General features: G+C 42.0%; 2 protein-coding genes across 4 annotated transcripts in view; both read right to left on the bottom strand.

The window, feature by feature from the left end:
- Positions 1-765: 765 nt before the first annotated feature.
- On the bottom strand, positions 766-6860 carry LOC121395189 (gastrula zinc finger protein XlCGF26.1-like). 3 transcript variants are annotated; one of them, XM_041568138.1, is made up of 6 exons: positions 6600-6860; positions 5373-5473; positions 4501-4608; positions 3720-3824; positions 3476-3559; positions 766-2999 (listed from the first exon to the last, which is right to left on the bottom strand). In XM_041568138.1, the coding sequence occupies exons 2-6, from the start codon at positions 5464-5466 to the stop codon at positions 1240-1242; spliced, it is 2151 nt and encodes a 716-aa protein (XP_041424072.1). In that variant the 5' UTR covers positions 5467-5473; positions 6600-6860; the 3' UTR covers positions 766-1239. The 3 variants fall into 3 exon arrangements, with proteins under 3 accessions (XP_041424072.1, XP_041424071.1, XP_041424073.1); XM_041568137.1 differs by having other exon boundaries at positions 5373-5468; XM_041568139.1 differs by lacking the exon at positions 6600-6860 and adding an exon at positions 5252-5304 and having other exon boundaries at positions 5373-5478.
- A 10866-nt stretch (positions 6861-17726) lies between these two features.
- Positions 17727-27480, bottom strand: part of LOC108695540 (zinc finger protein 135) — a 30797-nt gene continuing 21043 nt past the window's right edge. The window contains exons 7-8 of the mRNA XM_041568286.1: positions 23058-23153; positions 17727-20580 (exon numbers count right to left, since the gene is read on the bottom strand). Of these exons, the coding sequence (XP_041424220.1) occupies positions 19316-20580; positions 23058-23153 (1361 nt within the window). The 3' untranslated portion in view covers positions 17727-19315. The remainder of the gene's footprint in view (positions 20581-23057; positions 23154-27480) is intronic.

The following is a 27480-nucleotide window of genomic DNA, read 5'->3' as shown; positions in this document are numbered from 1 at the left end:
ATATTTCTCCACTAGTTTGGGTTCCAAGTTGAAATAACTCTAATCAGTAACATTCCCACGTGCTCTGCTGGTCTCTTGTGGGAACCTTCATCTGTAACAAATGGGCCAACGAGTCTATGGAGTGTGCCCCATACACGTGAAGCTTCTCTCCTTGAGGTATGAGGTTCCTGGGGGTTAGAAAGGGGTCTGACAATACATTTGTACATTTGAAAGATTTATCCCCATTGTGAGCGATTTGGTGGCTGTTAAACCTGATAGTACACCCCAAAGCAAGTGAAATGGCCAATCACAGCACTGATCTGGCACCCCAAAAACATTTTTCATGCTTGTGTTGCTCCCCAACTCCCTTTTCTTTTTAATGTTGCTCATGTGTTCAAAAGGTTGAGGATCCCTGCCTCAGAGTATAATTCTAGTACATTCTAGTTTTTTTTTACAGGCATATTTATCAATATTCCAATTTCGAATTCATGAGAGTTTTTTTTTTTTAACTCACTTGAATTAATTTTAACACAAAATTTGAATATTCCATTAAAAAAATCTAATATCTTAAATTTTACAGAGTCGAAAACTCAAATCCAAATGGATTCGAGTTTTTCTCAGAAAAAAACTCGAATGTCAGGAAGGCTGCAAACATCTCAAAATTGCTCACTGGTCCTCTCCCGTTGACTTATACAGCAATTTTAGGTTAGATGGTGAATAGTCGAATTTGAATTCTTAAAGGGCCAGAGTATGAAAAATCTAATTTAATTTTTTTTTTTTTTTTAAAAACTCGAATCAAGTTTGGATTATTCCCTAGTCGAATTTGAAAGTTTTTACCATTAAAAAAATTTGAGAATTCAAATTTTCAATTAGACCCTTACTGCTCCAAAATGTCTCCTTTCCCCCCTATGTGAAGCCTTTGATTCCCCATAAGTGAAACCATGCCAAGATAGCTTTTCCCACATTCTGTGCATATGAATGGTTTCTCCCCCTCCGATATTTTAGTTTTGGGATGCTCTTCCCACATTGGGTACAAATGAAAGCCTTCTTATGCTCCTACATGTGCATGTCTGTTGGTAAAATTACAGTCTCCAGGGTGCAGAGGTGGGTTTACAAGATGTCTGTTTAAAAAGAGAAACATTCTCCACCTTCTTAGCACATGAATGGTTTCTCCTTAGCATGATGGCGCTTTCCCCACACCCTGTACATAGGAAAGGTTACGCCCCTATGAGAACCTTATGAGGGATATCAAGACAATATTTAGGAGCAAACGCTTTCGCACTTTATGTACTTTTGAATGTTTTTTCCCCTGTGAGTTTTCAGATGCATATGAAGGCTGGACTTGGTAGAGAAGCTCCTCCCACATTCCGTACAAGTGAAAGGCTTTTCTCCCGTGTGAATCCGGCCATGGATGTCAAAGCTGCTCTTGTTAGTGAATCCCTTCCCACATTCCGTACACATGAAGGGTTTCTCCTGCGTGTGCCTCTTGTGATGTCTCTGAAGCTGAACTTTATTCCTGAAGCCCATCCCACATTCCGTACAAGTGAAAGGCCGCTCTCCTGTGTGAAGTCGGACGTGGCTCTCAAAGAGAATCTTTTTAGAGAATCCCTTCCCGCATTCTGAACACCTGAAGGGTTTCTCCTCTGTATGGACCAACAGATGTCTCTTTAACTGAAGGTTCTTTTTGAAGCTTTTGCCGCATTCCGTGCATGTGAATGGTTTCTCTTCTGAGTGGACCTTCTGGTGACTTCTCATGCTACACCTTGAATTAAAGTTTTTGCCACATTCTGTACAGGTGTGAAGTTTGGGCCCAGGGCCGACACAACTATTCTTATCACTGTTATAGTGGGTCTGGAGAGACTCCTTTGCAGCAAAGGCTATTCCACATTCTGCGCATTTGTAACGTTTCTCCCCCGTGTGAACCCTATAATGGCTGACAAGTGAGCTCTTGGTTGCATAGTTTTTACCACATTCTGTACATGTGAATGGAGTCAACCTTGTGTGAACCCTCTGGTGGCCCCGAAGGGTGTATTTTTCAGCAAAGCTTTTCCCACATTCTGTACAAGTGAACGGTTTCTCCCCCGTGTGGGTTTTAAGGTGACACTTAAGGCCTCTCTTTCGAGCGAAGCTTTTCCCACATTCTGTACATGTGAATGGTTTCTCCCCCGTATGCGTCTTCTGATGCTCCTGTAAATGATGTTTAATATGGTAGCTCTTCCCACATTCTGTACAGATAAAAGGCCTCTCTAGAGCTCGTACATGTGCTTGTCTACTGGTGAAACTACAATCCCCAGACGGAGTACAGATGTGGCCGAGTAGATCGCTGTTTAGAGAGAAGCATTCTCCGCATTCCGTGCACATGAATGGTTTCTCCCTTGCATGAACCTTAAGGTGGTTATAGAGGTTGCTCTTAGAACGGAAGTTTTTTCCACACTGTGCGCATGGGAATGGTTTCTCCCCTGTGTGAATCTTATTGTGGGCATAAAGGCTGTTCCTTAGAGCAAACTCTTTCCCACATTCTGAACATCTGAAAGGTTTTTCCCCGGTGTGAACTTTCCGGTGCAGGCGAAGGCTGCTCTTGTTATAGAAGTTTTTCCCACATTCCGTGCAAGTGAAAGGTGTTTCTCCCGTGTGAAGTCGAAGGTGGCACTCAAGTGCACTCTTCGTTGGGAATCTCTTCCCACATTCTGTGCATGTGAATGGTTTCTCTCCCGTGTGGACCATTTGATGACTCTGCAGATGGGGTTTATATCTGAATCCCTTTCCACATTCTGTACATGTGAATGGGTTATTCATTGTATGTTTCATTTGATGTTTCTTAAAGCAGTATTTTGTTTTAAAATGCTTCCCGCACTCTGAGCAGTGATATCTCTTCTTCTTCCTTGGTTGTGTACGTGTCTGACTCTTGCTACGGTCTGACGGGCGAGAGATAGTGACGCCATTCTCACAACTGGTGCTGAACTCAAAGTCCAAGTTATTCAGTGGGTTCTGGACTCCAGAGCTCTGTAACGTCTCATTGTCTGTAAGGAGCACATTGCAGGTTAGGATTCACGTCACCAGTAAGACACAAAGAAATAAGTAACACAAATAAGGAAATATTATTTGATAACAACAGGCACTTTTCACTAGTCCAGTACAACATTGCAGCTAACCAAATGGTAGTTTTTTTTTATTTTTACACTAGAGACCCCTAAACTCCAGTGTTACTGACCCACAGCGAGATCCCTAACAGACAGGTAGAATGCTTTGCTACTACATGTATCAGTATGGGATTTTTTGGTTTCTGCCCCCCCTCCCCAATTTATCCAATATATCCTCCATTCTGCATGTCCCCATCCCCCAAGAACATTTCCAACTCTGCAAACAGTCTCCCTCAAGTTCCTTGCAGCAAACTGTCATATACAGACATCAGCTCTTCCCATTACCCACAAACCTCTATTGCCTACTAGTATGAAACAGGAGATATACTGATGTTACTCAATCACTGGCTACTTACCCCCACTAGTAACTGGTACCACTGAGATTCCCATTGGGTCCAATTCTTCTTCCTTTATCAGTAATGTTTCTGCTTTTGTAGAAACTGTCAATAGGATTGATACAGTGTTAGTTACAGTTCATGCGAAACGCAAGAGAAATGACTGGAAAATGCAACTAATTGTATATAATGAAAGCTTTTATAATGATTGTCATAATAAATAATCCCCAACTACCCAGCCTGGTGTTACACACAAGATACTCACCCTCAGTAAGTGGCACCTTCAAGTTTTCCATCGGGGTGAGATGATCTTTACAGTCCAATTCCTCTTTCACTCTTGTCTTTAATATTTCTGTTTGCGAAACGGAGCCTGCCAATAGGTTTCAAACAGAATTCTTTAATGTGAGGATAAACAGTGTCCAACAAAAACAAATAAAAACCATGTCAACTTTAGGGTCGAAAGGGAGTCACTGCTACACTCTATAGGCCTTCAGTTATTCGCAGAACAGTCAGAAGAAAACCTAATTTGATTCCATCTTAAAAAACAGAATATTAGATCTATGTATGACGTAGGCACAGATAATCCTCACGCTAATGGGCAGCGACCAATAGAATCACAGTCAGTCTGTCTATTTGGGAATATGAGTGAGGCCATTAGCAACAGGTACCCTCACACAATGGGACGCTGATCTGTCCCCAGCCAGCAAAGTTATAACTAGGGATGCACCAAATCCAGGATTCCGTTCACGATTCGGCCTTTTTCAGCAGGATTCAGATTCGGCCGAATCCTTTTTGCATATGCAAATTAGGAGCAGGGAGGGTAAAAAATGTTTTCCCCTTCCAACCCTTAATTTGCATATGCAAATTAGGATTCAGTTCGGTATTTGGTCGAATCTTTCGCAAAGGATTCGGGGGTTCGGCCGAATCAAAAATGTTGGATTCGGTGCATCCCTAGTTATAACTAAATGGAAAGCAGACGCCCCCTATCAAAATGACACAAGCAGTGAGACACAATGGTGTTCTACCCAGAATCCCCGGCTACTTACCCCCATCAGTAAGTGGCACTGCTGAGCTTCCCATTGGCTTCTGATGATCTTCACAATCAGGCTCTTCTTTCTTGATCTGTAATATTTCTGCTTCAACCTTTGGGGAATCTGCCAATATGTTTGACAGTGTCAGGGTAAGCAAATCATCGAGATAAATCAGAAATACAAGTATAGTGGCAAGTGATTAAAGGATAAGTAAATGAGTGAATGTAAAATGGATGAGGGGACTATTCTAAGCACTTTTAAAATGTACATTCATTATTTATTTATATTTAATTCCAAGATATTAAGGGATACATGTACTGTTAATATGAATGAATTGTGTTACAACAGCGCCACCTGCTGGTCAGTTTCCCACCAGTCTGACCAGCAAGTAGTCAAGGAAGTTGTCAGGAGAAAGAAAGAGGCTGATGTTCTTCTGCTTAGGAAAGATGTGAGAAAGGTTTCTTATTTTATTCCTAAGCAGAAGAACATCAGCCTCTTTCTTTCTCCTGACAACTTCCTTGACTACTTGCTGGTCAGACTGGTGGGAAACTGACCAGCAGGTGGCGCTGTTGTAACACAATTCATTCATATTAACAGTACATGTATCCCTTAATATCTCGGAATTAAACATAAATAAATAATGAATGTACATTTTAAAAGTGCTTAGAATAGCCCCTCATCAATTTTACATTCACTTATTTAAAAGTTTACTTAAATGTGTCTATATATCATCCTTCAAGACACAATGTCCTAGTATTAACCTCACCATGTCTGCAGCAGAGTAGGCTGGGCACCTCTATCTACAAATTTGGCAGCCCCCTGGGGAGATAGATTAGGAATCAATATAAAAAACAATATGGATTTATTGCTGCAGAAAATCTACTCACAAGTCATCCGAACTGGATCCTCTTCCATCTTCAGTAGCGGCAAGAGATTGTCATCCTGGGCCACAGAACCTAATGTAACACTGGGCAACGGCATCTCTAGACTCCGGCCAAAAAGGAATCACAGGCAGTTTGTACAATACACACAATTACTTGTCCACATGTTTGTGCTGCTTTACACAATCTCATGCATTTTGATGTAAGAACATCACTTTACAGTCAGGATTGGGGTGTAACACGATGGTTCAGGCTTCTTTTGTTTTGGTGGGACCATGAGTAACGTCTGGGTCTGGTTAGACACAACTTAGTATCCATTCAACAAAGCGAGTCCAATTCATAGTAATAAAAATAGAATTCTGTTTATGGAATTAAAGATATTTCTACCATTGTCCTAAACACAAGAAGGATGGAATGAAATGACAGAGCAGCCTAATATTGAACACAAAGATCCATTATATACATGGAATAAATGGCTGCATCATCATCAGTAGCCTCAGTCAAGAGTTAGGTTACATGTTACAAGTCTCATGTAATGAAATCCCCCAGTCTCCCCTCTCTATCAGTCCCTGCAGCAGGATTAACCCCCAGTCTCCCCTCTCTATCAGTCCCTGCAGCAGGATTAACCCCCAGTCTCCCCTCTCTATCAGTCCCTGCAGCAGGATTAACCCCCAGTCTCCCCTCTCTATCAGTCCCTGCAGCAGGATTAACCCCCAGTCTCCCCTCTCTATCAGTCCCTGCAGCAGGATTAACCCCCAGTCTCCCCTCTCTATCAGTCCCTGCAGCAGGATTAACCCCCAGTCTCCCCTCTCTATCAGTCCCTGCAGCAGGATTAACCTCCAGTCTCCCCTCTCTATCAGTCCCTCCAGCAGGATTAACCCCCAGTCTCCCCTCTCTATCGGTCCCTGCAGCAGGATTAACCCCCAGTCTCCCCTCTCTATCGGTCCCTGCAGCAGGATTAAGCCCCAGTCTCCCCTCTCTATCAGTCCCTGCAGCAGGATTAACCCCCAGTCTCCCCTCTCTATCAGTCCCTGCAGCAGGATTAACCCCCAGTCTCCCCTCTCTATCAGTCCCTGCAGCAGGATTAACCCCCAGTCTCCCCTCTCTATCAGTCCCTGCAGCAGGATTAACCCCAGTCTCCCCTCTCTATCAGTCCCTGCAGCAGGATTAAGCCCCAGTCCCACAGACAGTACAGGAGGAGGAGGAGGAGGAGGAGGAGGGAAAATGACTTACCCAGTAGATGAGGCTGGAGATGTGAGTACAGGGGATGGGAATGTCAGGGACACAGTAGAAGGGAGTTACAGGGAGCAGCAGGGGACAATTCCCAGTCTGTTCCTCAGTGAGTCCCTCACATCTCGGTCTCTCCTGACTCTACACATAAAACCAGTAATAAAACACCTACATCTGATACAGACAATGAGACAGACGGATCCTAAAGAGCCCAATAAACATAGGAGTGTGTAAACCGGAAGTTCGGTGGGCACAGGAAGTCCCGCCTCCAGGCTGTAGAAAGGAGCGAGCTCTTACACAGAAACAAGAAAGCTTGTCCCAACAGAACACTGAAGTACAGTTTTACAGTCCCTGATAGAAACCAGTCACCTTTCAGTTAAACTTAAGGCCAGCGGAAGATTAAATGGTTGTTTTTTTTTAGGAAAGATGTTGCCGAAGGAGCAGAGGCGGCCATTTTGTTGGTGGTCAATTGATGTATTTGCAGTTATTTTTCAGTAATAAATATAGTGAATATTCCTAAACTGTTTCACATCTGTCCCAGTAGTTACACCCCCATCTGAACCACGTGTCAGGCCCTGTAAAAGTCTATACAAATCCTGTGAAGTGTTAGTTCAGGCCTCAGAATACAGAGTTTATTCAAATAAACATCTCCTTTCTCCTCAACTGATCTCCAGTCCTTTCCCCTCACATAACAACACTCTCTGTTACTTGAGTAGACGCACATTAACTAGACACTCGCACATTCCTCCATCTGATATTCCTCCTAATATTCCCATAACAGAAAATACATAGATATAAATGTCACGTTATAGCTTGACTGTATGAGAGAACAACAAGTAGCAGCCGCAGAACCTTCAAGATATCTCAGGTACAACATTCTAATAAAAAAAAAATATATGAAATGAAGATCAGTCACCACTCAAAGGACAACGTTTCTCCTCAACATCACTGAATTCTCTGCCAGCATTTGTGGTTATGAGTGAGAAGCCATTGGGGTTCAAAGTTTCCTTGGAGCCTCTCAAGCAAGAAACGACTTACTGTGTGAAGATTTATCTATTCAATCAGCCAGTGTCGGACTGGGACACCAGGGGCCACCCAAAACCCTTAGACCAGGGACCAACTCTAAGTATTATTTTCTTCCTCTCCTCACTCAACCTCTATTCCCCAAGTCTCTTTTCTTTACATACTATAATCTATTATTCCATCTATTTAGCCTCTTTGTTTTCATAAAAATAGGGAATGGCCATGAAATAGGCCACATGCTTAGAAGCAGGAGGACCAGGAGTTTTCCTGGTATCCCGGTGGGCCAGTCAAACACTGCAATTTAGAGGCTACTGCTGCCCAGTTGCTGATCCTGGCCAATCTCACTGGGTGCCCTAGTCACCCCGGCCATCCACCTCACCCCTCCTGTATATGCATGTGCTTATTCTAGGGTTGCCACCTTTTCTGGAATTAATACCGGCCTTCCTATATATTTCTCTTTATTCCCTATTAATAACATTGGGATCACTGACCTTCCTATATATTTATCTTTATTCCCTATTAATAACATTGGGATCACTGACCTTCCTATATATTTATCTTTATTCCCTATTAATAACATTGGGATCACTGACCTTCCTATATATTTATCTTTATTCCCTATTAATAACATTGGGATCACTGGCCTTCCTAATAGGGAATAAAGATAAATATATAGGAAGGTCAGTGATCCCAATGTTATTAATAGGGAATAAAGATAAATATATAGGAAGGTCAGTGATCCCAATGTTATTAATAGGGAATAAAGATATATATATAGGAAGGTCAGTGATCCCAATGTTATTAATAGGGAATAAAGATAAATATATAGGAAGGTCAGTGATCCCAATGTTATTAATAGGGAATAAAGATAAATATATAGGAAGGTCAGTGATCCCAATGTTATTAATAGGGAATAAAGATAAATATATAGGAAGGTCAGTGATCCCAATGTTATTAATAGGGAATAAAGATAAATATATAGGAAGGTCAGTGATCCCAATGTTATTAATAGGGAATAAAGATAAATATATAGGAAGGTCAGTGATCCCAATGTTATTAATAGGGAATAAAGATAAATATATAGGAAGGTCAGTGATCCCAATGTTATTAATAGGGAATAAAGATAAATATATAGGAAGGTCAGTGATCCCAATGTTATTAATAGGGAATAAAGATAAATATATAGGAAGGTCAGTGATCCCAATGTTATTAATAGGGAATAAAGATAAATATATAGGAAGGTCAGTGATCCCAATGTTATTAATAGGGAATAAAGATAAATATATAGGAAGGTCAGTGATCCCAATGTTATTAATAGGGAATAAAGATAAATATATAGGAAGGTCAGTGATCCCAATGTTATTAATAGGGAATAAAGATAAATATATAGGAAGGTCAGTGATCCCAATGTTATTAATAGGGAATAAAGATAAATATATAGGAAGGTCAGTGATCCCAATGTTATTAATAGGGAATAAAGATAATATATAGGAAGGTCAGTGATCCCAATGTTATTAATAGGGAATAAAGATAAATATATAGGAAGGTCAGTGATCCCAATGTTATTAATAGGGAATAAAGATAAATATATAGGAAGGTCAGTGATATGATCCCAATGTTATTAATATGGAATAAAGATAAATATATAGGAAGGCTGGTATTTTTTTCCAAAAAAGGTGGCAACCCTAGACATCAGACAGCTAGAGAGCGCAGGCACTTGCTTCACGGTCGAGAGGTAAGTGGATCAAAGAGGTAAGTGCCCAGTAGCCCATTCACCTTTGCTCCCGAGTTTTGTGCCTCTACTGCCTACCCCTAGTTCCTGCCCAGTTGGGATTTACCCCTAGGGGTTGACAGGCTTTTGGATCAAGCCCCTCTTGGATGGGCTTGTGATTCCTTATATGTGACACAATGACCAGTTTGTTTTGGAAGTATTTGCAGAACATGAATGGTTCCTCCCCAGTTTGGAACTTACGGTGGTTATAAAGGCTGCTCATAGTAAATAAGCTTTTCCCATAAAGTATCCCCCTTGTGGGAATTGTATAGTGCAAATCAAGACAAATAATTTTCCTGGTACTTTCCTATTTCTATTTCCTTATAGGCAACCAATAGAAGCCAGCCTTGCTTTATGGCAGAGAATCAGGATATACAGTGAGTATAAGAGCCTTAGTCCCAGCAGGTAAATGAGATCTAATACACTTTACCTAATAAACACCCTGGAGTTGAACTGGGATCTGGTGTTCCTGTGCTGGGTGCATTGCTGCTGCTCTATGTGCTCATTCAGCTATGGCTCTGGTTCACTCCTATGGCTACACTTGTAACTGCAGGTAGACTTAGCTTGTTTCACCTGTTACCAATCTGGCCACAAGTGATCTGTATAAGCCATTAACCTGGCTATAAAACCCCCTGCTCTGCACTGGCTCGTTGCCCAACGCAGGTCTATTTCCTGGGTGTGTTGCTGGTTTTGACTCCGGTCTGTTTATCCTGATTATACTCCTGGTTCTGTACTGCATTGTTTGACTGGTTCTGACCCAGCCTTTTTATCCTGACTATGCTCCTGGTTCTGGTACTGACCCTGCCTGTTTATCCTGACTATGCTCCTGGTTCTGTACTGCATTGTTTGACTGGTACTGACCCAGCCTTTTTATCCTGACTATGCTCCTGTTTCTGGTACTGATCCTGCCTGTTTATTCTGATTATGCTCCTGGTTCCACAACTTCACTCTCTGTGCCCCCCTTCCTCCTTTATATGTTACAGTTCCCTCGGCTGCCCAGAACTTTCTCCCTGGTCCTCTCACTTTAACCAGTTCAACTATGGCTCTCGCACAACCTTAGTAAATTAGAGTAACGACACCTGGTGCACGAAGGTAGAGGATCGGGCGCCTCCCAAACAGTCCAGCAGAAAGAATCCCAAGGCCCACAGGATAATTGCAAGCAAGCTGCCTGTTTATTGTGAAGTGCAACGTTTCGGGGTCACGCATCATGCTTGAGAAAGGGGCGTGACCCCGAAACATTGCACTTCGCAATAAACACGCAAGGCAGTTTGCTTGCAATTATCCTGTGGGCCTTTGGATTCTTTCCTCTCACTTTAAGACCTGGTGGAATTTCGAGTTGCAGAAAGCCAAAGGCAGTTGTTAGAGACAGAAACGTGAACCGAGACCGGGACCTTGGGGTTTGTTCTGGGTTTTGGAACACCAGACGTGACACTGGGAATGCCTTTAGCTGGCTTTATATGAGTGAAAGGGATTAGGACATGCTTGCCCAGGTTCTGTTGGCCTTTATCTAATCTAGACCATATTTGTGACTCTCTGGGTCAGTTTCAATAGACCATGCTGCGACTTTAGTTATATCAATGAGAAAAAGATTCAAGAACCTCTGATGTAAGAAAACCACTTTTAAAGCTTATGTATTAACATAAGATACCAGCCCAAGGCAACCACAGCCCTTTAGCAGTAAAGATCTGTGTCTCCAAAGATGCCCCAGTAGCTCCCCATCTTCTTTTCTGCTGATTCACTGAATCACAATATTTTCTTTACTAATAACCTTGACTTAGTAACCAACTTTTGAACTTCGTTCTATGTATCTCTGTTTTGTCGACATTTTGAACAAGAACATTTTGGAAAAAAAAAAAGTTTGTATATTATTGTGTTTTATTATAAGGGGGTATAATTTGTGCAATATTACACAAGCACGGAGATACTCCCCCCTTATAATAAAACACAATAATATACAAACTTTTTTTTTTCCCAAAATATTCTTGTTATCAGTATCCCATGAAAGGCCTGAAATAGCAATAAATAGCATTAATGGCTTAATGTCTGCTTCCTTAATCTGCCTCCTAAGTGTGTTTACAATGAGTTACACAACAAGGCTCATCAGTGTGGGTATTATTATTATTATAATTGGTAATATTATTATTATTATTATTATAATGGGTAGTACTTACCCCTATCAGTAAGTGTCACTGCTGAGCTTTGGCTTCTGATGATCTTCAGAGTCCGGTTCTTCTTTCTCTCTCTTTATTTGTAATATTTCCGGTTGTGCCTTTGGGGAATGTGCCAATAAGTTTCATAGAGTCTTAGTTGAAGCCGGGAGCAAATGTGAAATAAGTGTTGTAATTGTCTGTATAACCTTCAGCACAACATCGACTGTTCCTTCATTTGTGTAACGTTACACAACACGGAGATGCTCCACCCAGTGTGACTGACCTACAGAAATCTCTACAAGAATATGGATTTATTGCGGCACAAATCGACTCACCATCTTCCACCTTCAGTATCATACCTCCCAACATTTTGGAAGTAAAAAGAGGGACAAAAAATTTTTTTCCGCACGTAGCGCAGCAATTTTTTTGACCACACCCCTTTCTGTGGCCACACCCCCTAATTACCATGTTCGTTTTACAAAATTTGGCAGGTTATGAAAGTTTGAAAATATTTCTCCTTATCTAAACTGGGTTTTTGTGTCTCAAAATTGTTACAAAGTATCTTATTTGCACCTGTTAGCTGTTCTGGGCTCTCTGCTAAAAGCCAATTAAGTGAGAAACTTTGTTTCTTTTTCTGGCTGTTCAGTGCAGAGAAAAGAGGGACTTTCCAGTACAAATGAGGGACTGCGGGTTGAGCTGTCAAAAGAGGGACTGTTCCTTAGAAAAAGGGACAGTTGGGAGGTATGCAGTAGTGACGGGATTGTGAGTCTGGGGCACAGCAAATAACGTGGGGAACGGCGTCTGTAACCCCTGCAGGAAGGAATGAACGTCAGGCAGTTTGTACAATACACACAATCACTGGCCCTACTAAACACAATCTCATGACTTATACGTGAGCTGCAGCTTCATATGGACTTGGGTTATTGTAATGAAACAATTGGCACGAGGTGTACGAGGCACTAGGGTTGCACCTGCCCAGTATATTTTATAGGCCCAGCTGGTAAAAATGAAGCTTGATCCCAATGTTATTAATAGAGAAAATACATAAAAAAATAAGAAGGCCGGTATTTTTTTCAAGAAAAGGTGTCAACCCTAAGCCCTACCTGCATTACACACTGTCCTTGTGTTGTGGACTGAGCTTGTTATTAACCACGACAAACTGCTACAGTCCTGAGTATGGTGGATCCTGACACAGCTGCTAATTAGACTGACACAACAGTATTTTGAATTAATGGATTTCAAGCCTTTAAATACTGATCCATATTTGTGTTCACTCAGGCCTATGATTGTGTCCTAGTGACATGAAATGCGTCAGGCAAGAGATGACTATATAATAAAGCTTCAATTTATTACTTCTCCGGTCTGATCAATACGTGAGTCTGCCAGTGTGCCCCGCACCCATACTTATGTGCTTTACAATTAGTCACCCCTCTGCTTTCTGTTCCCTCTCACTCAATGATCTGTAATATACTCACTCTCCGTGTGTCCCTGCAGCAGGATTAACCCCCAGTCTCCCCTCTCTATCAGTCCCTGCAGCAGGATTAACCCCCAGTCTCCCCTCTCTATCAGTCCCTGCAGCAGGATTAACCCCCAGTCTCCCCTCTCTATCAGTCCCTGCAGCAGGATTAACCCCCAGTCTCCCCTCTCTATCAGTCCCTGCAGCAGGATTAAGCCCCAGTCTCCCCTCTCTATCAGTCCCTGCAGCAGGATTAACCCCCAGTCTCCCCTCTCTATCAGTCCCTGCAGCAGGATTAACCCCCAGTCTCCCCTCTCTATCAGTCCCTGCAGCAGGATTAACCCCCAGTCTCCCCTCTCTATCAGTCCCTGCAGCAGGATTAACCCCCAGTCTCCCCTCTCTATCAGTCCCTGCAGCAGGATTAACCCCCAGTCTCCCCTCTCTATCAGTCCCTGCAGCAGGATTAACCCCCAGTCTCCCCTCTCTATCAGTCCCTGCAGCAGGATTAACCCCCAGTCTCCCCTGTCTATCAGTCCCTGCAGCAGGATTAACCCCCAGTCTCCCCTGTCTATCAGTCCCTGCAGCAATGGAATGTATAGGGCTTCTCCAATTTTTTGTTGAAAAAAAAGGCTGGCGTCTTTTACTTTTTCAGGTTGATAGGCTGCAAAAGTTCGTAAAAATTTTTTTGGGTCCCGGATTCCCCCCTACATTTCCTAACATATGGAACATAAACTATGCAGTGGGCTCATGTGTAGGGCAATATAACAACTTTATTTTATTTTATTAAGGTTCCCTGGACTTGTGTAATGTATTTGCTTCAACATATATATCCATCCAACTTTAACTTCCCGCCGTATGCAAATTAGTTAATGCTAGCGCAACTTCGCCAGAGTTCGTCTCTCTGGACGCAACTTCGGATTTTAGTGAATTAGCGTTGCCCTGGCGAATCTACGCCTGGTGAAGTGTTGCGATGTGAGCGAAGCCGGCGCTGGCGAATTTCCGCAGGTTAGTGAATTTGCCCCTATGGCTGTCCTCCATTATAATCTGATTAGAATTTCCACCTTCTGACAAGTGACATACGGGCACATCAGATGACATCAGAGGTGGTCTCCGTGACTTTGGGTTGAGCAGATGATGTCAGAGGGCAGGGTGGGTGTCAGTCTGGGGGTGTGGCTGTGACACTGGGGTGATGACATGGACATTTCTGCTCCATTAATGTTAAAGATTTGTCCAACAAGCACATTTCACTCAGACAGCCGGTGTATTTTGAGAGGGATTTCTGGGTAAAAACCGCCTCTCTGGATTAGGATTAGGTGGAAACCCTTGATCCGATCATTGCCCTAGGGGTTAAACACCAGATCATACTGTTTTGATTCTACACGTTGGTAACCAAAAAAAGGGTAACGATTGTCTTGTTTCCCCATGAACTGTATAACTCTGAGACAAAGCTATTCTCAATACACATACATACATATATCTATATCTATATCTATATCTATATCTATATCTATATCTATATCTATATCTATATCTATATCTCTATATCTATATCTCTATATCTATATCTATATATATATCTATATCTCTATATCTATATCTATATATCTTGTTGGAAAATATGAGGCTATAAGAAGTCACCTTGGAGCGGCCACATGCTTTTATATGGATCATGACACTCCTCCGTGACTTGTACTATCCTTATATTTTACAACAGGGGGTACATATATAGTGAATAAAGTACCCCCTCTTGTAAAATAAAATATAAGGATATTATAAGTTACAGAGGAGTTTTATGACCATACAGGTCATGGAACTCCAAGGTAACTTCTAATATCCTCATATTTTGCAACTGGGGGTACTTTATTTATTATAATACACAAGTTTCAGTGAGTCATGTGACAGAAATGACATCAGAACTCACCGTTTATAACTGATGACATCAGAACTCACCGTTTATAAGGATATAATTTACAAGATATTCATGGCTTTTGTGTATTATATATATATATATATATATATATATATATATATATATATATATATATATATATATATATATATATATATACACACACACACACACACATATATATATATACACACATACATACATACATATATATATATATATATATATATATATATACATATACACATATACACATATATACATATATATACACATATACACACACACCACACAGACCTACCCAGAAAAGCACAAGGCACTCACAGTAAGAGATTGAACATTTACATTTATTTGTAATAAGCGCCAGAAAATAGAAAACCAAAAAAAAAAAAAAAAAAAAGAAATCAGGAAATCTACAAACTTTTGAAGAGAAAACAAGTTGCGTTCAGTTGAAGGGATGCAGCTCACTGCAGCGGTATAAACGGTTCTATAGAGTAAAAAATAGCATATAGAAATGTGAAGAGTCTGCTGGAAACAAAAATAAATCTGTATCTATTTGCTTATAAATAGAATCTTGCTGCACACACTGGTACGTGGGAGCTACAGCAGCTCTCCTGTATATACAGTATATATATATATATATAACTGCACTCTGCATTCACTCTGCAGGCGTCAGCAACTTAATGTTTCACCCTGTCCCCTACTTTATATCCTAATGTAACAGTGCACTGGCACAACCCAGCTAAAGGGGAATATTTCCTAATAATGACAAGGGTCCATTTCCTATGTATTCTCTATGAACGAGACGTTCCCTCTCTATACGATGCCTTTCAGCAATAGGACTGCTCCCCATCTTTCCTCTTGAAATGCTTCAGATTAGAAAAAAAACAACAACAAAAAAAACAGCATCATCTTTTTGCCAAAAAATCTTGTACTAGATGGAAGATATCTCCACCAAGCTGTATGACTGTAATACAGGGACACAATGTCGGTATAACGTTTAATATAGAGAACATTCCTTCCCTGTATATTTGTATTTATACGAGTGGTGCATAGAGCATTCCTTCCTATTAGTATTTAAAGAAATAGGATGCCATTGCCATACCGTGCCCCTTACATTGTACAATGCTACACATGACTGAATACTGAATAAGTATATCCAGCTAAGGAAACACACACACACACCATGTAGATTCATGGTTTAAAGGATACGCGACCCTTTAAAATAAGTGAATGTAAAATTGATGAGGGGGCTATTCTAAGCACTATTGTAATGTACATTCATTATTTATTTATTTATGTTTAATTCCAAGATATTAAGGGATACATGTAGTGTTAATATGAATGAATTGTGTTACAACAGCGCCACCTGCTGGTCAGTTTCCCACCAGTCTGACCAGCAAGTAGTCAAGGAAGTTGTCAGGAGAAAGAAAGAGGCTGATGTTCTTCTGCTTAGGAAAGATGTGAGAAACGTTTCTAATTGTTTTCCTAAGCAGAACTTAGCTGCAAACTTCATTTATTAGTAATGCACCTACACAACATGTTTCGGGCCAGCATGCCATTACTAATAAATGAAGTTTGCAGCATAGTTCTGCTCCTCTGCTTCCTCCAATTGTAGTCAAGGAAGTTTTAAAGGAAAACTATACCCCCAAAATGAATACTTAAAGGGATCCTGTCATCGGAAAACATGTTTTTTTCCAAAACACATCAGTTAATAGTGCTACTCCAGCAGAATTCTGCACTGAAATCCATTTCTCAAAAGAGCAAACAGATTTTTTTAATATTCAATTTTGAAATCTGACATGGGGCTAGACATTTTGTCAATTTCCCAGCTGCCCCCAGTCATTTGACTTGTGCCTGCACTTCAGGAGAGAAATGCTTTCTGGCAGGCTGCTGTTTTTCCTTCTCAATGTAACTGAATGTGTCTCAGTGGGACCTGGATTTTACTATTGAGTGCTGTTCTTAGATCTACCAGGCAGCTGTTATCTTGTGTTAGGGAGCTGCTATCTGGTTACCTTCCCATTGTTCTGTTGTTTGGCTGCTGGGAGGGAAAGGGAGGTGGGAGATATCAGTCCAACTTGCAGTACAGCAGTAATGAGTGATTGAAGTTTATCAGAGCACAAGTCACATGACTTGGGGCAGCTGGGAAATCGACAAAATGTCTAGCCCCATGTCAGATTTCAAAATTAAATATAAAAAAATCTGTTTGCTCTTTTGAGAAATGGATTTCAGTGCAGAATTCTGCTGGAGCAGCACTATTAACTGATTCATTTTGAAAATTTTTTTTTTTCCCCATGACAGTATCCCTTTAAGCAACAGATACTACAACACTAACTGTAACAGGAAGAAGTGAGGAAGCAAAAGGCAGAACTCTGTCTGTTAATTGGCTCATGTGACCTTACATGTGGTTTGTATGTGAGCACAGTGAATCTTACGATCTCAGGGGGCGGCCCTTATTTTTTAAAATGGCAATTTTCTATTTATGATTACCCAATGGCACATACTACTAGAAAAGTATATTATTATGATAATGGTTCATTTACATGAAGCAGGATTTTACACATGAGCTGTTTTACTGTTTAGGGGGTATAGTTTTCCTTTAAGGAGAAAGAAAGAGGCTGATGTTCTTCTGCTTAGGAATAAAATTAGAAACCTTTCTCACATCTTTCCTAAGCAGAAGAACATCAGCCTCTTTCTTTCTCCTGACAACTTCCTTGACTACTTGCTGGTCAGACTGGTGGGAAACTGACCAGCAGGTGGCGCTGTTGTAACACAATTCATTCATATTAACAGTACATGTATCCCTTAATATCTTGGTATTAAAAATAAACAAAAAATGAATTTAAATTGCAAAAGTGCTTAGAATAGCCCCCTCATCAATTTTACATTCACCTACAGTTTCCAAATCACCAGGGAGGGATTCTGAACCTTTTATTGTCCAACAACACAAGGATTATGAATCAACATTATACCAAATCCTGCAGTAAATGTCACATAGCACAGCAAGGGGGGAATTCAAGGCAGCCCTTAGCCCAATACCCCTTGTGCCTAGAGAAGCCGCACTGCAAAGCATAAAGTTATAGTGCGACGTCCCGTCTTTGGCCAACATACACATTGGTAACTTTGTCGCAGCTGTCCTGGATATTGTGCCACGGCTGAAAATAAAGGCAGCCCGGGTAATAGTGTATAGTTACATCTCAGGAAAGCTACAACAATGCCAGAGATTCACCAGTCTCAGCGGCTGTTACTCCCCAAGCATTTAATGCAGGATTTGGCACATCTTTCATAGATCTGAATATGCAAGTTAAGGCCCCCATACACGGGCCAATAAAAGCTTCTGACAGACCGAGTCGGCAGCTTATTGGCCTGTGTTTGGGGCCATCCAACGGGCTTCTCCAAACCATATCTGGCCGAAAGTCAGGCAGATCTCGATCGGGCAGGTTAAAAAATCCCGTCGGATTGCGGTCGCATTTGATCCGACCACCCGTATCAGACCCATTATGATCCGATCGTTGGGCCCTAGAGCCCACGATCACATCAGCCCGATATCGAACACTTCAATGTGGGAATATTAGGGAAGGTATCTGCTCATTTGGCGACATCACTAAACGAGCGGATCTCTACATCTATGGCCACCTTTAGGGTTTGAACTTGGTTCTTTGCGGATGATTCCGGATTGGGTACATCTCTAGCGGCTTCACAGAACAGGGCATTGGCTAAGAAGCAAGGACTTATCTTCCTTGACAATGAAACCAGCCAATCAAGTACTAGCCTTGGGTGTCAATGTGCTACCTATGATGCTTGAGAACTGTACAGAACACAGTAAATTCCTAGTAATTCTAATGCCGGGATGGGAGAGGTCACTTTCTTGCAGTGCTTAAGTAAGGGGCAATTTTCTGAAAGCACTTGGGTAGACCCCGTATTGAAGCAGCTGTACCTAAGTGTCAGCTGAGATGCAGGTAAATGGTGGCAGGCAGTCTTTACTCCAGTAATAATGACTTGCTCCTGGGGAAAGGCTCGTTGCCTGTACAGCCTATCAAACCAAGATGTAACTGGATGTCAGCAGCTCAACTGCCAACCGGCTGTGCAAACCTGTCATGGTGGCCACTCGTATGCTCCAACATAATGGGTCCAGTTTGGAGATTCATTTTCTCATCATCCACAGCATTCAAATAACCAGTCCGAGAGGATCCCTGGCCCAGAGAAATGATAAGACCGGCATCAATATGCAATTCAAGGGGAATAACCAAGCAGCCTTTAGTTTGCAGGACATGCATCTATGAGACTAGCTTGATATGAATGTGCCACCAACTCTGCTTGGCAGAGATCTGACCAAATAGTTCTTCCCCTAATGTTCCATCTTTGAGGCTTATCCATTGCTACAAAGGCCCTGGCACATACCAGAGGTCTCTAGCTCGAGTGAATTCTCTCGTGTTTCTCAAGGCTGCACTTAGCGGAGAACCTCTCGCCGCATTCGCAGCACATGAAACTCTTTTCCTTGGTGTGGACTTTCTGGTGGGTACGGAGGTTGCCGTTCTGGGAGAAGCCTCGGCCGCACTCTGCGCATTTAAACGGCTTCTCCCCTGTGTGTATCAGCTGATGCCGGTGAAGTTTATTCTTCTGGAAGAAGCTCTTTCCGCATTCAGAGCAGGTGAAGGGTTTCTCCCCTGAGTGGATTTTCTGGTGGTGATAGAGATTGCCATTTTGGGAGAAGCTTTTCCCACATTGGTTGCAAGTAAAGGGTCTCTCCCCTGTGTGAATCCTCTCGTGGGACAGAAGAGTGATTTTGTGGGAGAAGCTTTTCCCGCATTCTGCACATGAAAATCGCTTTTCCCCAGAGTGATTTTTCTGGTGTTTGTGGAGCATTGTTCTCAGAGCAAAACATTTGCCACATACGTTACACTCAAACGGTTTCTCCCCCGTGTGAATCTTCTCGTGAACCGAGAGGCTGGACTTGAGGGTAAAGCCTTTCCCACAGAGTGAACATATGAAGGGTCTCTCCCCTCGGTGGACTTTCTGGTGGCTCAGAAGGGTTCTCATTAGAGGGAAAATTTTCCCGCATTCAGTGCATGGGAAAGACGTCTCTCCGGTGTGTAACGACTCGTGGGATAACAGGCTGGTGTGGCGGGAGAAACCCTTCCCGCATTCTTTGCATTTATAAGGCTTTTCGGTTTTGTGGCTCCTCTTGTGCGATAGAAAGTCGGACTTTAGGGAAAAGCCTTCGCCGCATTTTGGACACGTGTAAGACTTCTCACCATTACTGACCTCCTGCTCTGCTTCTTCACTAGGTTTATTATTGTCTTGCTTATCGGGGGCTTCAGTAAGGTTAACCGGATTCTTCCTCGGACGCCCTCTCTTGCGTTTATTGGTGGCTTTGGTATTATTATTATTATTTGTAGAATGGGTGCAGTCGTGGGTGAGTAGATCACTGTTCAGAGGAAAACCTTTGCCACATTTGCAGCAGATAAAACACAATATGTTGGTGCTTGCGGAGTCTTCCTCGAGTCTCGCCCTAGCCTCCCTCTCAGACCTAGCCACCGATTTGTGCAGCATCAGCCTCGGAAACACGCCAGAACTTCGGATCACCTTCCTGGCTTCTGACACTTGCGAGCTCCGGAGTCTTAACGAAGGTTTGGACTTTTTAGGGCCCCAGTTGTCTTCTTCATTCTGACAATCTGTTAATAAGAAGACAAAACACAAGAGATCAGAAGTGTGGACGGAGTGTAGAACAACTAGCAGAAATGTGGAAGGTTACAGAGGTGGAAGGGTGGGCATTGGGAAGCATGAAATATTGTATTCATTTGGGGCATGTGACTTCAAAAAGTCACATTATTTCAATTCCCAAAAATGAAGGAGGTGGTCACGATAATCCTTGCGACAGCTCCACCTGGTCATGGGGAATGTCCATCCTGCTAACCCTTTAATATTTTGCAACTACTGGACCTTAAATACCGTATATACTTGAGTATAAGCCATCCCGAGTATAAGCCCAGGTACCTAATTTTACCTCCAAAAACTGGGAAAGCTTATTGACTCGAGTATAAGCCGAGGGTGAGAAATGCAGCAGCTTCTGGTAAGTTTCAATCTCGTTTTTGGATGACTATTCTTAGGCGCCGGCTACTATTCTAAGCGCCGGCGAATATTCTTAGGCGCCGGCGACCGTTTTTGCGCTTGACCCGAGTATAAGCCGAGGTAGAGTTTTTCAGCATATTTTGGGGGCTGAAAAACTCGGCTTATACTTGAGTATATACGGTAAGTCCATGGTAACAATCTGGGGCCACCGCAATTGAAAGTTTACAGTTGGATTTCCCTGCATGATCCACCTAGAGCTTAAAAACAAAATCTGATTATTCTCATAGCATTTGTGATTCTAACAGGTGCTACTACTACTACTATAGTTTATATAAACAAGCTGCTGTGTAGCCATGGGGGCAGCCATTCAAGCACAGGATACACAGTAGATCACAGATAAGTACTACTATAGTTTATATAAATAAGCTGCTGTGTAGCCATGGGGGCAGCCATTCAAGCACAGGATACACAGTAGATCACAGATAAGTACTACTATAGTTTATATAAACAAGCTGCTGTGTAGCCATGGGGGCAGCCATTCAAAGCTGAAAAGGGAGAAAAGGCACAGGATATACAGCAAATAACAGATAAGCTTTGTAAGATAATAAAATGGGATTCTGCCAAATGCATCTGTTATCGTATGTAACCTGAGCCTTGAATGGCTGCCCCCATGGCTACACAGCAGCTTCTTTATATAAACTATAGTAGTACTTATCTGTTATCTACTGTGTATCCTGTGCTTGAATGGCTGCCCCCATGGCTACACAGCAGCTTCTTTATATAAACTATAGTAGTACTTATCTGTTATCTACTGTGTATCCTGTGCTTGAATGGCTGCCCCCATGGCTACACAGCAGCTTGTTTATATAAACTATAGTAGTACTTATCTGTTATCTACTGTGTATCCTGTGCTTGAATGGCTGCCCCCATGGCTACACAGCAGCTTGTTAATATAAACTATAGTAGTACTTATCTAAGCTAAGGCTCCAATCAGGAGATAAGTGAGGGTTAGTCCTACTGCCATTATAGGGAGCCGAGCTGCTCAGGATTAGGTCGATCTTGGAGTAATACACCTCTGTGGGCTTCACCTAATGATGGAGACACAAATGCTAAACTGGTGAAGGGATAAAGGTTGATGTGTGAGTTTTGTGAATGAAACTGACCTGACTCTTATGTGATCTCTCTTTTCTGCAACACCAGTTGAGCACACGCTCTGCAGATTGAAGTGTTTGGCATCCTGACAGTTTTAACCCCGCTGTCAATTATAAGAATCGCTGGTGCCCAAGTTATTGAGAGGGAGAGAGAGTGAATGTTGTGAATAGACCAGTGTGGAATCTCTTCCTCCTATTCATGAGCCAGGGCCCATCTGAGGCTACAGAGTCTAACACTATTAGTGCCTGCCGGGAGTTGAAGGGAGTTAGACCCCTTGTCGGGGCCCTGGTTATAACACCCCCCCCATACATCTGTTACATTAGCAACAACAATCAATGTTTAAAGAATTACTACCCCCTTTATTCAACACAAGTGCAATGAATAGGGCTTGGGCCCAACTCACATTTTGCCTATTGTTTTAATCCCAAACAAAAAATATGGTTTTTGTTATTTATTGAGCTAAACAGGGAAACTGAAGCCCCTTGATATTTGGGTGGCTAGTAACTTGCCTGTACATGTCTTTGCCAGCAAGACTAACATTTTCTATCTGTGGTTGGCAGATCCTTTTATCCGCATACGTCATGTGATCATCAGCGGCAGTTAAAGGGATACTGTCATGGCAAAATGTGTTTTTTTTTCAAAGCACGTCAGTTAATAGTGCTGCTCCAGCACTGAAATCTGTTTTTCAAAAGAGCAAACAGATTTTTTTTAAAAAATAATTTTGAAATCAGACATGGGGTTTGACATATTGTCAGTTTCCCAGCTGCCCCAAGTCATGTGCTCTGATAAACTTCAGTCACTCTTTACTGCAAGTTGGAGTGATATCATCCCTCCCATTTGTCAGCTTTAAAACGCTAAGCAGAGAGGTCTAGAATCCCAGTTTGTTGATAGGGGAGAGATAAAACAATCAGAATCCCCGGATACTCACCCCTGTCTGTACCGGTCACAGTTTCCACTGGGTTTGAAACTTCATTAACATCAGGTTCTTCTTTGATGCTCATCTTCAATATTTCTGTCTGTGCCTCTGGAAAACATATGAAAGGAGAAGGTTATACATATGGTCTGATATTTTACAAGCAAACTCTATACCTGCCGTTACAGACTCAGTATAAATATTAAAAGGACAAGTAACATTAAAAAAAATTTTTAAAAAAAATTTGTTTCTAAATAACGAAAAAAACCCCCACCAACACACATTTAACTTTAAATTCGCAACGTCTAAGATATAACTTACCGATACTCCTCTTGCGCTCTTCTTCAGAAAAGGCAACGATCCATTGTGCAGCGCTTGATTTCTCCTCCCTGGCTATCTCCTATACAAGGCAGGGAGGAGAAATCGTGCGCTGCACGATGAATCATCGCCCTGTTGCCTTTTCTGAAGAGGAGCGGAAGCGGAGTATCGGTAAGTTATTTCTTAATAAAGACTTTCTTTTTAATTTTTTTTTATGTTTTAACAAAAGTGACAAAAACCATCCTACACGGGTCTCATTTACCAATGCTGGACCAGAACCTGCCCGATACTAGTTATACTAATATTAGAATTAATACAAGTGTTTAAACACAAGTTCCCCCGTGCAGCCTGCCTGCCATTTATTCTGCACCAGGTTAGTCTATAGGATCCTTGTTTTTATTTGAATAGTTGAAACACTGCCTGTTACGTTTCAGTTGGTCCTCATTAATGCTTATTTAAACAACCAATCATTCACATAAGACTAATAAAACAATGTTCTTTGTATATTATCCAGTATGACGGCAGTCGCTGCTCTGCAAGTCATCCCCCAGCTGAGAGGCAACGGCTGCTAAACTGGCCAGTCAGATGAATGAGAGACACAGGACACATCTGTTACAGTGTTAGGCAGCGGCAACAGGAAGTGTGCAAACAGCACAAGATCTTTTCCATCAGGCGAGTGACATTCAGTTTAGGCAAAAGCTGTTACCGCAGCAGAGGAAGTCGTTTCATGCTCTTACTGTAGCAACTCAGTCTTCCCCCTGCAAAGTGATGGCTCAGCAGCGACTGTAGGAACCGAAAAGCAGAAGATGCACTTGAAATTATAAAGACACACAACTATATATATATATATATATATATATATATAATATATATATATATATATATATATATATATATATATATATATATATATATATATATATAAATACACACACACACACAGACACACACACGACCCACAGCAGGTGCATGAACACAGCCAGATCATGGTTTAGGCAGAGGAAGGATCTACATTGTATGGATTGATTTCCTAGTCTTATAGCAGCCAAACATTTACAATCTAAGGTTGCAGTTAGTTCTAGGGATGCACCGAATCCAGGATTCAGCCACTTTCAGCAGAATTCAGCCGAATCCTTCTGCCGGCCGCACCGAATCCGCATATGCAAATTAGGGGCGGGGAGGGAAATCGCATGACTTTTCATCACAAAACAAGGAAGTCAATTTTTTTTCCCCTTCCCATCCCTAATTTGCATATGCAAATTAGGATTCGGTTTCGGTATTCGCCCGAATCTTTCACAAAGGATTCGGGGGTTCGGCTGAATCCAAAATAGTGGATACGGTGCTTCCCTAGTTGGTTCGCCAAGTATACGAGACTGAACATAAAGCTGGTCACACCCTCAGGCTGGATAATCACAAAGCTTGCACTTCACAATGGATTGCATTAGAGCAGGGATCCCCAACCTTTTGAACCCGTGAGCAACATTCAGACATAAAAGGAGTTGGGGAGCAACACTAGAATGAAAAAAATTCTTGGGGTGCCAAATAAGGGCTGTGATTGGCCATTTATTAGCCCCTATGTGGATTGTCAACCTACATTGAGGCTTTGTTTGGCACCTGTTTTTATACAACCAAAACTTGCCTCCAAACCTGGAATTCAAAAATAAGCTCCTGCTTTGAGGCCACTGGGAGCAACATCCAAGGGGTTGGAGAGCAACATGTTACTCACGAGTTACTGGTTGGGGACCACTGCATTGGAGCATGGGGTGCACATAGCTGGATGTTGGGGATAGCCTTGTAGAGACACACATATACAGAGGTCAGGAATCAATTATTTTACATCCCCAACACCATTTCTTATTAGAGACACAACCTGAGGCACCTGAGAAGGGATTAAATGGGATGAAAAGGCAAAAAAATAGAATCCCATTTTACTTTCTTTACTTACTTTCTTTAATGAAAAAGAAATCTATTGCCAATAAACTTTAATTACTTTTTTTTTATTTATGCAATAGATTGTATCTAGTTAGCAGCTTTCATAATCCCTATGTTATATGACTGCAGTGCCAGTTTGTGGTTCAGTAAGCCACCTGACCCAAATTTACTTGAACTGGACTGGTCTCCACGCGTTAAATCAGTCAGTTTGTGGCTCAGGAGAATATCGTTGATAATTTGGATCCAGAATGTTAGTATAAGAGGTTCCAGGGCTTTCCATGTGAGCAAAATAGCTTTCTTTGCATAATGTAGGAGCTGCTAATGTAAGACCCTATAGTTCTCCTAGGAGACAGAATGCTGGTGTCTGAATAGATGGGAGTCTCAGAAAGGTATTAACTAATGCAAGAATCTCAGTCCAGTGAGTACAGTACAGTACAGTCCCTTACAGATATGTTCGTTTCTGGTATTTGTTCAAGAATGTCTTTCCAAGATCCAAGATGGAAAGTCTTGGGCCCATCTATGACAAATATGTTTTATAGGATCAAATCGATCTTGTAGCAGAACAGTGTAGAACCAGCTTAGGGGTTTGGAGAGTTCTGGCCTATGTAGGTAGCATTCTAGAGTTGATTGGGTAGTGCGTGGGGCACCCTCCTGGAATTGGGCAAAAAATGCACTCCGTTATTGGAGGAATCTAAAAAGCATATAGTTCTGTAGCTCATATTTTCAGTTGGGAAAAACTGCTTGAGCTCCCCTGAACTCACAGGTCACCCAGATGTTTAATTCTCACCGCGGCCCAAACACTGGCGTCCGGAAGGGGCTGAAACTGCGACAGAGTTTTGTTGCCCCAAAGTGAGGACCATTTTGACCAGCTACCTGTTGCCTTGTAGGCAGACACAACCGTTTTGTGGAAGATTGGGGTGACAGTTTTGGGAGGTGTTGAATTATATATTGAAGTGAAACCTGTGTGTAGCTGATGTGGATGTGATTACTGCTGATACATAGCCTGATTATTGGGATCAGGATTGAGCCACCACCAGGCACACACCAATTGACTGGCATAATAGTCAAGTATAAAGTTGGGAAGGGCCAGTCCCCCTTTTCTAACCAGCGATTGGAGCATCTGCATGCGAATTCTTGGGTGCTCAACCCCCCAGATGAACACAGGCATCAAGCTGTTTGATCCACACCCTGGGGAGTATACACGGTGCAAAGCATATAGGAATTTGGGTAGAAAGATCATTTTAAGGATGTTTATTGGCCCTGGAAGGTTAGTAGCAGACTTAACCAGTGTTGTAGTTTTCATTTTCAAGGAACGTAATATTGGAGCTGGATTCAATTTAGAATATTGCCTGGGATCCCTATGGATCACAATACCCAAAGTAGGTAAAAGAGGAGACCCACTGCAGTTCTGGGGTCGATGGGAAAAACTACCGATTTTGTCCAGTTGACCTGGAGGCCTGAGAAGTTCCCAAATTTCTTAACCTCAGCGAGGATCTCAGAGAGAGAAACCCTGGCATTGGTCAGATATAACAGCACGTCATCTGCATAGAGCAATATTGTTTCCTCCAGTCGCAGTAACCCACTGTTTAAAGGGATCCTGTCATTATTTTATGATGTCGTTTTTATTACTAAATGACACTGTTTACACTGCAAATTATTCACTGTACAATATAAAATGTCGTTCCTGAACCAGCAAGTGTATTTAGTTGTAATATTGGTGTGTAGGTGCATCTCAGCTCATTTTGCCTGGTCATGTGATTTCAGAAAGAGCCAGCACTTTAGGATGGAACTGCTTTCTGGCAGGCTGTTGTTTCTCCTACTCAATGTAACTGAATGTGTCTCAGTGGGACCTGGATTTTACTATTGAGTGCTGTTCTTAGATCTACCAGGCAGCTGTTATGTTGTGTTAGGGAGCTGCTATCTGTTGTTTGGCTGCTGGGGAGAAGGGAGGGGGGTGATATCACTCCAACTTGCAGTACAGCAGTAAAGAGGGATTGAAGTTTATCAGAGCACAAGTCACATGACTGGGGGCTCCTGGGAAGCTGACGATATGTCTAGCCCCGTGTCAGATTTCAAAATTAAATATAAAAAAATCAGTTTGCTCTTTTGAATGGCCGTGCCACAATGGCTGGTCAGAGGCTGGGAATCAAGGAGATTACTTTGTATGTTGGCCTAAAAACAAAATGCT

Source organism: Xenopus laevis, chromosome 6S (assembly GCF_017654675.1).
Source record: "Xenopus laevis strain J_2021 chromosome 6S, Xenopus_laevis_v10.1, whole genome shotgun sequence".
Taxonomy (NCBI): Eukaryota; Metazoa; Chordata; class Amphibia; order Anura; family Pipidae; genus Xenopus; species Xenopus laevis.
This window is presented reverse-complemented; position numbering and strand designations above follow the sequence as displayed.